This window comes from Girardinichthys multiradiatus, chromosome 22, assembly GCF_021462225.1.
Source record: "Girardinichthys multiradiatus isolate DD_20200921_A chromosome 22, DD_fGirMul_XY1, whole genome shotgun sequence".
In the NCBI taxonomy this organism is placed as follows: Eukaryota; Metazoa; Chordata; class Actinopteri; order Cyprinodontiformes; family Goodeidae; genus Girardinichthys; species Girardinichthys multiradiatus.
This window is the reverse complement of record NC_061814.1, coordinates 3,238,255-3,250,287: the sequence shown is the minus strand read 5'-3', so window position 1 is coordinate 3,250,287 and position 12,033 is coordinate 3,238,255. Positions and strand designations below refer to the sequence as shown.

Genomic DNA, 12,033 nt, shown 5'->3' with positions numbered 1-12,033 from the left:
GTAAACGTAGACAGACGCATGGCGGCGCTAGGAATTAGCTTTTTGCCTTTGAACATGTTAGAATCTTCACCGCAATAACGTGCTACAATGTACTGCCCCGCCTCTGGAATTCCCGTATATCCGCACATACCAGACCGTGAACACTTCACATGTATTATGGAGCGGCACTGTATACTACAGTGTCCTGTCAGCAAAACCTGGGAGAAAGCGCCAGAGTCTAACTTGGGATTACTTTGAATATGACAGCGTTTTAGATAACCAGATGTCCCAGATTTGTGGGGACAGACCCCAGTTTAGACGACCTGTCCCCAACTAAAGCTGTCCCCGGAAATGTCCCTGATTTTAGCGTTTAATGAATGACAAAAAGAAGTGTTGGGTGTACTGTTATTACGGTAGCCGGGAGTAGAAAGCGCGAGTAAATATGTTGCGCACAATGACAGCTGTTAAGGTAGCTGGTCACGCTGCCATTAACGTTATGGTGCGTTCAGACCGAATGCGAATGAAGTGACCATGTTAACTTTATGTAGAGGTGCGATCAGGAGCGAAGCGATGCAAAGTGATGTGAAGGACGTGTTTCTAGTGATGTGAACGGTGCGATCAGGGCGAATAGAGCGAACCAAAAACTGCCATGTACGCAAAGCGAATATCGCTGGAGAAAAATCTGAACCTTTCTCTCAATTCGCGTCACGTCTATAGCCCTCTTTAATCATACAATTATGAAACTCACAGCAGTTGCTCATGGTACATTTATGTTCATGTAACAAATTATATTTTATTCATAAGTATTTAATTTCCAAATGCATATGTCAGCAAACCTGATATCTAGTTCGCCGATCAGCTGATATTTAACCTACACAATTATTCAATACTTATGATGCCATGCTACATTCTGTTGTCATATCAGCTCTTGCCTGGTGTATTTTGACGGTCCTCTTCCGTATGTTTCGGGACAAAAATTTTTAATATATTTAGAAGATGTGGGCAGTACAATTTGGCTTTTTTTCTATTGAGCTGAGATGGACTGGCGTTCTGCAGTGGGGATGGAGCGCCTGTACATGGTGTCCCAGAGGCTGATTCATCCCCCAACGCGGGACACCAAGGCCTCAAACTGGTTCCTGGATAGAGGAAGGACCGCTGAAAGCGACCGTGATCCAGATGGAGCCCCTGGAGTAGGTGGTGGTACTCTCCAAACTGGTTCTGTCTCTGGAGAATCTGGTGAATCCAGGTATGGCAACACTGGTGGCTTTGGTTGGCTTTTCCATAAATAAAGCACCTTCACTCGCGCCATGTTGATTTGAAACCGGAAAGCAGCAGATAGAAGCTCCTCCTATTTGATGATGGGGGGAAGCAAATAAGGCAAGTGGAGTTTTGTCGCACGTTGGCCAAGCGAAATGCTGTTAAAATGTCAGGCGAACGACAGCACATGAATGAGCAAAAAATTTGCTGGAATTGTGTTTGGTCTGAACATACTATTACAGAGAAAGTGGAAGAAGAGTTGAGCCCGCTACCTCGGACTGGGCTGATCCTTGCTGTGATGAAGGTTTGGTTGGCGGTAGGAAATGTTACTAGTGTTGTGCCCATGTAAATAAAAGACTTGGGTGTGTTTTGTTTTACTAAAGATATTGACCCAAATGCAAGTAAACCAAGCTTTTGTGAACGAACAGAACAACAAATTGCTGAGAGCACAGGAAGTAGCTGCAGCTGAGAGAGGGAGAAAAAATTACAGCATGATTAAAACTCCTTACTTTGGGAAAGCTGAGCACTACAGTGTCAACAAGGATTCAAGTAAGATGTTTTAGAATTGATTGGTAACCTTTAGTTTATATTTTAGTTATTTATGAGTTATTTTGCTTTTTTTTTTTTTTTTACAGTGATTTGTGAACTCAGGCTCTGGGGTGTTTTCAAGTTACTGAAAAGAGGCAGTAACAAGGAAAGTGAATGAGGCAAGAACTGCATTTCTTCTGTTGTATAACCTTGTTGCTCTAAATAAAAATAGTTGGGTTTGTTTGCTAAATATAGCAATTTTGGTATTTCATCAACTAAGGATAATAGATAAATAATTAAAGAAATGTTTATATTTATTATATTAGGATTATCCTAAATTTTCATCTAAAAATAACTAACTACTGAAGGATATCAGAAACAAAAATCTTATAATAATTGTTAAAGTGTAATTTTTCTGTTATACATTCCAATGTTGTTGGTGAGGATTGCAATTATATTATGTCTGTTTTAGAATAATGAACCTCTGATAGAAGAGGAGAAAGGAGGAAAAGAGCAGAGGAAAATTGGAAGAGTTAGAGAGAGAGAAGTAAAATAGACTGATAGAAAGAAGAATAAGGCATATCATTAGAGATATTTGCTTTGTGAATGAGACACTAACACAGAGCAAGGACACAAACGGTGGATAACAAACTAAACTGAGTGGATGAAGGCCAGAGTCTTTTATTTAAAAATGGTACCAGAAAAGGGTAGGCTCCAGACACTGACTACTAAGACCAAAACAAAAGGAAATGACACATTAGAAACAGCACAGATGATAAATAAAGAGCATCTGCAGGGACAACAGTAAACAAAAAGCATTCATGACAAGATCAAGATCACCAGCAGCACCAGCATATAGAACAAACCAACAAAGCTGTGAAAGCACACATCGCTTTTGAACAATAACAAAGGGCGACAGCAGTGAGGGTGGCCCTATGTCAGCTCTTTAAAATGTCCCCACTGACCTTTTTACCATCATCATCTTCATCATCATCATCTTCTTCACTCTCAGCCTCCATGTCTGTTAAAATTAAATAGGTCGCCATCATCTCCTTGTCCCATCTCATTTATACAACAGAACCAGAATGAAACATGACTCTGTGGAAGTAAAGAAGCCGACTGGCTACGAGGCAGATTTGTCATCAGCGGCTGGATGTGTTGTCTCACTCCATAGCTTAATTAGAATCATCACAGAATTCTTAGTGAAAAATAGCACAACAATATGAAATGGTGATAGAGTGACTTGCAAAAGTATTCACACCCCTTGAACATTTCAACATATGTCACTCAGGCCCTTATTCTGAACTACAGTGTATATCAATGGGATTTATGTGACAGACCAACTCAAAGTTTTACATATTGTAAAGTGGAAAAAAAGGAAACATGCATTTCAACACAATATTCCAAGCTTTGAACATCTCACAGAGCACTGTTCAATGCATCGTCAGAAAACAGAAAGAGTATGGCACTACTACAAACCTACCAAGACATGACAATCAATCTGCACTGACAGACAGCAAGAAGCGCATTAGTCAGAGAAGCAGCCAAGAGGTCCATGGCAACTCTGGCGAGGGTGCAGAGATCCACAACTTATAGCAGAATCTGTTACTGAGAGAAAATATTAGTTCGGCACTCAACTCATCTGGTCTTTTTGGAAGAGTGATAAGTCAAGAATGTCATAAGATATATTATGAAGACATGTGCAGTTTGCCACCAGACATGTTGGGGGGCACAGCAAATATGTGGAAGAAAATGCTCTGGACAAATAAATCCAAAATTAACATTTTCAGCCAACATGAAAAATGCTGCACAGGGAAAAAACACACCCTCCCCATGCTGATACATGGTGGTGACAGCATCATGCTGGAATGCTTTTCTTCAGTTGATGGACATTTCTGGAAAAAAACCTGAGGCAGCAAAAAACTAGAGACATGGACAGATGTTCACTACTAGAGTCACTATGGAATGGGCTAGATCAAAGAATATTCATATGTATAGAATAGCCCAGTCAAAGTTCAGATCTTAATCCAATTAAGAATCTGTGACAATTTTCTTCATCCAGTCTGAATAAGCGTGAGCTATTTTGCAAAAAATTATTTCAAAATTGTCTGTCATAAAATCCCAATGAAATACATTGAAGTTACTGGTTGTAACACAACACAGAAGTATTCAAAAGAAAATGGTGTGCTAATACTTTTGCAAGGCCTTACAACTGCAAAAACAGTGAGCAAGCATGACTAGTTTTTCTTCAGCCACACATCATTTATATAGGAAAAAACATAAAGGCCGATGCCTTAGGAAACCTGAAAGATCAGAGCAGATACCCTACAGGTGCTCTGAAAACAAGACACTTTTTTTTTCATTATTAGTGCTGTACAAGAAGGAGTTTTAAACCTAGCTGGGATCTTCAGTCCCACACCTGTTTTCAGGATCTGGACACCAAACATCTCAATACGGCTCTTTAATTTCCCTCTGCACTTCCCCTTAATTTGCGTTCAGCTCTTCTGATCTCATCTGGGATGTCTGGCTCATTACTGAGGCATCCCTGATGAGATGCAGGGGTATGAATGTAAAGAAATCTGAGGGCCACTCAAGCTAAAGGTTATGATAAACACACAAGCGCCTTGTGAAAGCAGTTATTCATAAAAATACATAAAATTCCTTCTTGATTTTTCTTCTATGGACAGCTCCGTCACTGAACCTTTTCAAATTACACCAGTGACTCATATTTGTGAGGATGCGCATCTGCTGAATGTGAAAACAACTTCACAGGTTGGTGCAAATAGCCTTTTAATTTGAATCCTGAAGGCCCTGGCATTTGTGCCCTCTTGCAGCTGATGCAGCCTCACAAATGCTGAAGTAAATGACTTTCAATTTTTTTCTCTGACTGTCGCAGCTGAGAATGTCTCATGTGGATTTCTGAGTCTATTGTCTTTGTGTCATACCTCCTGTGTTGTTGCTAGGAGACACTGGCTCGTTGCTTTGATTGGCAGGCAGGTCAATTAGCCTCTTGGTGTCGGTGATATTGGCGGGTTTGTGAGATTTCTTGTTTTTGATGAGGATTTTGCCCATCAGCTCCTGAGGACTGGGCAGGGGGACGCCAGCCTCCAGCTGCAGATACACAGAGTATGAAAGTGAGAGCAGCATCTAGTGCAGGCTACTTTCAAAACTACAGCATGAAATAATGCAAGGTTCTGTATTTCCTACAGGGTATTTATCCAGAGGATCAATCAGCAGTGCTTCTCCAAAAATAGATCGACAATATTCGGCCATTTTTGCCTGCTGCTTCAAGCTGAAAAACACATAAGGAGATATTAATGTTGATAGAGAAAACTTTTTATATCGAGAGGAAAATACAGGTCCTTCTCAAAATATTAGCATATTGTGATAAAGTTCATTATTTTCCATAATGTCATGATGAAAATTTAACATTCATATATTTTAGATTCATTGCACACTAACTGAAATATTTCAGGTCTTTTATTGTCTTAATACGGATGATTTTGGCATACAGCTCATGAAAACCCAAAATTCCTATCTCACAAAATTAGCATATTTCATCCGACCAATAAAAGAAAAGTGTTTTTAATACAAAAAACGTCAACCTTCAAATAATCATGTACAGTTATGCACTCAATACTTGGTCGGGAATCCTTTGGCAAAAATGACTGCTTCAATGCGGCGTGGCATGGAGGCAATCAGCCTGTGGCACTGCTGAGGTCTTATGGAGACCCAGGATGCTTCGATAGCGGCCTTTAGCTCATCCAGAGTGTTGGGTCTTGAGTCTCTCAACGTTCTCTTCACAATATCCCACAGATTCTCTATGGGGTTCAGGTCAGGAGAGTTGGCAGGCCAATTGAGCACAGTGATACCATGGTCAGTAAACCATTTACCAGTGGTTTTGGCACTGTGAGCAGGTGCCAGGTCGTGCTGAAAAATGAAATATTCATCTCCATAAAGCTTTTCAGCAGATGGAAGCATGAAGTGCTCCAAAATCTCCTGATAGCTAGCTGCATTGACCCTGCCCTTGATAAAACACAGTGGACCAACACCAGCAGCTGACACGGCACCCCAGACCATCACTGACTGTGGGTACTTGACACTGGACTTCTGGCATTTTGGCATTTCCTTCTCCCCAGTCTTCCTCCAGGCTCTGGCACCTTGATTTCCGAATGACATGCAGAATTTGCTTTCATCCGAAAAAGTACTTTGGACCACTGAGCAACAGTCCAGTGCTGCTTCTCTGTAGCCCAGGTCAGGCACTTCTGCCGCTGTTTCTGGTTCAAAAGTGGCTTGACCTGGGGAATGCGGCACCTGTAGCCCATTTTCTGCACACGCCTGTGCACGGTGGCTCTGGATGATTCTACTCCAGACTCAGTCCACTGCTTCCGCAGGTCCCCCAAGGTCTGGAATCGGCCCTTCTCCACAATCTTCCTCAGGGTCCGGTCACCTCTTCTCGTTGTGCAGCGTTTTCTGCCACACTTTTTCCTTCCCACAGACTTTCCACTGAGGTGCCTTGATACAGCACTCTGGGAACAGCCTATTTGTTCAGAAATTTCTTTCTGTGTCTTACCCTCTTGCTTGAGGGTGTCAATAGTGGCCTTCTGGACAGCAGTCAGGTCGGCAGTCTTACCCATGATTGGGGTTTTGAGTGATGAACCAGGCTGGGAGTTTTAAAGGCCTCAGGAATCTTTTGCAGGTGTTTAGAGTTAACTCGTTGATTCAGATGATTAGGTTCATAGCTCGTTTAGAGACCCTTTTAATGATATGCTCATTTTGTGAGATAGGAATTTTGGGTTTTTATGAGCTGTATGCCAAAATCATCCGTATTAAGACAATAAAAGACCTGAAATATTTCAGTTAGTGTGCAATGAATCTAAAATATATGAATGTTAAATTTTCATCATGACATTATGGAAAATAATGAACTTTATCACAATATTCTAATATTTTGAGAAGGACCTGTATACTCACTAGCCACTTTAGTTGGTACACCTGTTCAAAAAGCAAATTAGCCAATCACATGGTAGTATCTCAATGCAATTCAGCATCTAAACATGGGGAAGACAACTTGAATTTTAAAGCGAGCATCAGAACTGAGAGGAAAGGGGATTTAGCTGACTTAATTGGTTGCTGGTGCCAGACTGGCTGGTTGGGGTTTTTCAGAAACTGCTGATCTAATTGAATCTTCATGCACAACCATCTCCCAGGTTTACACAGAATGGTCAAAAAAGAGAAAACATTCAGTGAGGAGCCGCTATCAGAGGTCTGAGAAGAATGAGCAGACTGCTTCAAGATGATAAAAATGCAAACAGTGGCTCAATAAGACCTGTATGATCATTGGATGCAGGATGCACTGAACCTTGAAGTAGATGGGCTACAGCAGCATTAAGACTACATCAGGTCTCACTTCTGTCAGCTAAGAACAGGAAACTGGCTCACTAAAACCAGACAATAACGCTGCCTGTTCAAATGAGTTCAAAAATCAATTTGTTGTGAACAACATTAAAAGCATTTATCCATCCTGCCTTGTATCAACAGTTCAGGTTGGTGGTGTCATGGTATAGGAAATATTATCTTGGACCACTTTTGGTGTCTCAGTGCCAAATTAGCATAGTTAAAATCCCTCAGCCTGCCTGAGCGGCGCTGTTGACCATATCCATGGCTTTATGATCTCATTGTACCCATCTTCTGATGGCTACTTCCAGCAGAATAATACACCTTTTTACAAAGCTCAAATCATCTCAAACCATGATACCATGATAAGAAATTAACTGTAATCCAATGGCAAACATCTCTGAGGTATGTTTTTTGACCCCATGTTGAATCTATTTCATGAAGAGTTAAGAGTGAGCCCAGTACTGGCAGGGTGTACCAAAAAAATTGGCCAGTGAGTGTATGTGTAAATAAATAAAATCCTTACGAGTCTACGTGGTTTTCAAATGAAAGTATAACAGGAAAAGCTGAAGTCTTAAAGGCGCATTCTGCGATGGCTTCAATCACCTCCTACAAAATAATAATCATAAAAAAATCAGTCTTTGGTTGGCATGCAAAAACCTGACAAAATAGATTCCTCTTCACTCATTCACACACCAGGCAATCTGAGTGGGGAAAACATGGTTTTAAGACTACAACAAATTAAAGCTGCAGTAGATAACTTTTGTAAAAATGTATTTTTTACACATTTTTTAAAACTGTCACTATATCCTGACAGAAGAATATGAGACAGATAATAATAAAAAAATTAAGCTCCCCCCAGTGGTCTTACTGACATTTGCAGAAATACACCGCTCCCAGTCAGAAACAACCAATCAGAGCCAGGAGGAATGTCTTAGCAGTGTCAATTAGGCTCGTGTCCCCCACATAATGCGTACCAACGTTTAAGCTAAAGATTGCTGGTGCGCTGCAGCTGTGCTAATGATTTGAGGACCAAGTTTGTAGTCAATGTAAACCATATCATTGATGTTACGTCCCCACTAGTGAATGAGCCATAGCTGTTTATCCGCTGCCTTCGATTGTCCTGCTTACTAGCCTGGATGTTCACCACAGGCTCTGCTGTGCTGGAAGGCAACGGTGCTACCATGAAATGAAGATTTTAACTTACAGATTAATATAAGGGCTGACACACCTTAAACGAGATTTCAGATGTCATGGTGAACCCGTGAGTTATGACTGGCTCCTCCTCAGCAGTTCGTCCTTTCCACACATCTAATTCTACACAGCGACAACCTGCCAGCATAACCTGCCGGTACATCTCGACTGAGGAGCTTCCTGCCAGCTGGCCAGCTAAAACATACAGAGAAGGAATAAAAACATGAAAAACTCTGACAGCTTATAAGTCGACATGAGGCTGTCCTACAACAACAGTGTCTTTAGTCAGAGGCTTCTTCAGATGTGCTGTAAGAGGAAATCCTTCCTGCCCACACCCATCAGCATCTACAACGGCTCTTTGAAGAAACCTGAATAATATGAGCTATAACAACATTTCATTTCCCTTTGGGATTAATAAAGTATTTTTGAATTTGAATTGAATTGACTTGTCATTGGACCATGAGGGTCCATCAAGTCTTGCCCTGTATCCACCCTACAGTCTGCGTTGTGCTCCACTCGCATCCTCACTAGAACTAAGAAAATGGAGCACATCGGCCCGGTTCTAAAGTCCTTACACTGGCTCCCTGTAGCTCAGAGAATAGACTTTAAAATACTTCTGTTAGTCTAGAAATCACTGAATGGCTTAGCACCAAAATACATTACAGACTTGTTGTCAATGTATCAACCAGCCAGACCTCTCAGGTCTTCTGGCTCAAATCTATTCTGCATACCCAGAACCAGAACCAAACATGGAGAAGCAGCTTTTAGTTCTTGTGCTCCACTAGTCTAGAATAAAACTGTAAAAGAGCCAAAACCCTAAGTTGCTTTAAATCAAGATTAAAAACATTTATGTTTAGAGTGGACTTTGAACGTACCATCTAAACATTGTTAGTTAAGTTTTCAGTCCAATTTTCCTTTCATTTTCTTATCCATCATTCTATTCTTTTCATTTTTTTAAATTACCTCTGTTGTTTGATTTTCTGTATCATTGTAATGTTTTTCCTTATGTACAGCACCATGAGTGACTTGACTTTTGGCATCAATGATGTTTGGGGGGGCTGCTCCCAGGCTTGGTGGGGTGGCAAACAAATGCAATTACACAATTACATGCAGCAATTTGAAAAGTTTGGATAAAATTTGCTACTGGAATGGCTGTAGGTGCAGTTCAAAGTTTTCTTCCTGTTCCTATTGTTGTTTTGTTCTGCTTGCCTTTTTTTCTTCCCTCGGTTTTTCTCTTTATAGTTATTCTGGTCCATCCAACATGTTGCCTTAACTACATGCAGCCTCTGATGCCAATAATTCAACAAAGTCAGTTATGTAGCAGGAAGAATATATCATTTTCCCCTTTTGTATATCAGATTTTTCACTGACACTGCAAGGCAACCAGACTCACCATATTTATTGCCTAAGTTGCCAGGCTACTATCAAAGTGCATGACACCAGAAGAGCACAGGGATAAAAGCGTGCAACCCATATACAGAGACTACAGTCCTTGACGCAGTCATCACAGGTTCGAGTTCCGGCCTCTTGACCTTTGCTGCATGTCTAACCCTCTCTTTCTCAACCCCATTTCCTGTTGGTCAACTTACAAAATAAAGGTCACTAGTGCCACAAAACACACCAACATGGTGGTGTCATGCTCAATTGTGTAGCACTTTTTTAAATTAGGCGAGTTACACATAGTACAGGGATCAGAACAATTGTCTTTGGAAAAGGTCATTACTTTACAAAAGGCCAGTTACAATTCACTTCTGAATAGTGAGCCAGCTAGAGCTGTAAGGCCAGGTGTTGCATGATGGCTAATGCTGTACTAACACCCTGTAAAAGGTACTGAATGCAATAAGGGTTCACATTCATGCTTGCATGGTTAAATAAAGCTGTGGTGCAGATCTTTAATGAGTCATGTTTACTTCTTATTGGCTGGTCCCACCAGGTTCAGTTTTATGTTTAATACTGGGCCAATTGTCTATTCAAGTACTTCAGTCATGGTTTCTTGACATCAGACTATCAGAGCGTTTTGTTACTGCTGGAGATGCAGTAAGTGTGTTTTTCTCTGCGAGCGGAGCTTAGTGTCGCTGAGAGATGCTGTAATAATTATCTGAGCTGAGCTTCATGGTCCCCTGACTTTCTACTTTGTTTGTGTATGCAAAATATCATCATGTTCAATATCTCTGGGTGGGTATCTCTGGGTATATTAAAATAATAACCATTTGAATATATGCTCCTAATTAGATGTTACCTCTGTTTGTATCAGCTGTTAACTAAATGAAAAAACTGCTGAGCACCGAGCCAGACCTACAGCTTACTTTGTTACACTCAGTGAGTTAGATCTGCAGCTTCCTCAAACAATAAGACTTTTTCCTATCCTCTATGTTGGGTTTTTAATATGGCGTGTAAGTTGTGTGTCCCCTACCTGTCAGGTAGGTGTTATGTGACGAGTTGATGAAATAGTGAGACAATGGGAAGTTCATGTCTTCAGACTGATCCAGTTTCTCGGGAGGAATGACTCCGTTTTCGTCGCTCGACAGATAGCTGGAAAAAGCCTGGAGAGAGATAACGCCTAAAGGCAACATGCATACAAAAACACAATGTCATGTGACAAAAGTGAGAAACATTTTCAACTAAAACAGTCTACAATTAGAATGACCTAAATTCAGTTTAGAAATCAAAAGGTTGATCTACAAAAAATGCACAACTCTTCTCATGGCTACTGCTGTTTCTGAATAAATACTGATCTCTTTGCATCTTCACATGAAACACTTGGAAAAGATTATGTTCATTGTTGTGCATGAACTACTAATGAGCTGTCATTATGGAGTGCTAATGTTTTTAAAAATTAAGGTTTCAAGTAAGGGAGCACGATATTAGAAAAACATGAAATTGCAATATCACCATTAAATAGTGCCATAAGAATACCGACTATAATAAACCCCCTTTTTATTACCCTTTTCAGTCTTTTTCATCCTGAATATGTTACGATGCTACCACTCTCCTTGAACTTTAGCCCCTTTTTGGCTAAGATCTATATCATAGGTCAGTTAAAATCCATCTTACTGGTTTGAAATATTGTTGCCAACTAAAGTTTGAATGCATGACCCTTGAAACAATTATTGCGGCCAAACAGTTCTTTTCCATTCTTATACTGCAGAATTTAAAATCTTTTGCATTTCAAAATAATTTACACCTATAGTTTCAAAACATTTCTTCATGGCATTCCTAATGTTTAAAATAATGCCAGAAAAAGTTCCAGAGTGTTCTTCATGGAGAATCAAGTTACCTAGCATTGCCCTTCCCCCACCTGTTGCTGCACATTACAGGTCTTCTGGCAGAAAGAAGGCACCTACACATTCCTCATTTACAAGAAAGATACATTTTGGAAAGATTTCTGGTTGCAAAAAACAAAGACAGTTAAAGAGAAGAGTTTGTAGGCATAATTTAAATAACACCAAAGACAATATCTGACATGAGTGAAGTTCTGGTCAGTTGTCTAACAAAGTCAAGATTTATTAAAGCACTACAGGCTTGCAGTGCTTTAAATGAAATTAAAAAACTAATCATAAACCAGATTTCAGTCCAACCCTCTGAGTGATTTTCTTTCTGACTGAAATAAATGTGAATGAGAACATCAATGTAAATTCTGCTCATTTAAAATACAGTACGTAAGAGCTCAGAAAAAGA

At 40.3% G+C, this 12,033-nt stretch overlaps 1 protein-coding gene across 3 annotated transcripts in view; it reads right to left on the bottom strand.

Annotated features, from left to right (window-relative positions):
- Positions 1–12,033, bottom strand: part of LOC124859357 (1-phosphatidylinositol 4,5-bisphosphate phosphodiesterase beta-1) — a 64,655-nt gene that overhangs the window by 28,399 nt on the left and 24,223 nt on the right. For all 3 annotated transcript variants that reach the window (XM_047352104.1, XM_047352103.1, XM_047352105.1), the window contains 6 exons: positions 10,769–10,915; positions 8,393–8,550; positions 7,688–7,770; positions 4,972–5,056; positions 4,710–4,875; positions 2,730–2,785 (listed from right to left, as the gene is read on the bottom strand). In XM_047352104.1, the coding sequence (XP_047208060.1) occupies positions 2,730–2,785; positions 4,710–4,875; positions 4,972–5,056; positions 7,688–7,770; positions 8,393–8,550; positions 10,769–10,915 (695 nt within the window). The remainder of the gene's footprint in view (positions 1–2,729; positions 2,786–4,709; positions 4,876–4,971; positions 5,057–7,687; positions 7,771–8,392; positions 8,551–10,768; positions 10,916–12,033) is intronic.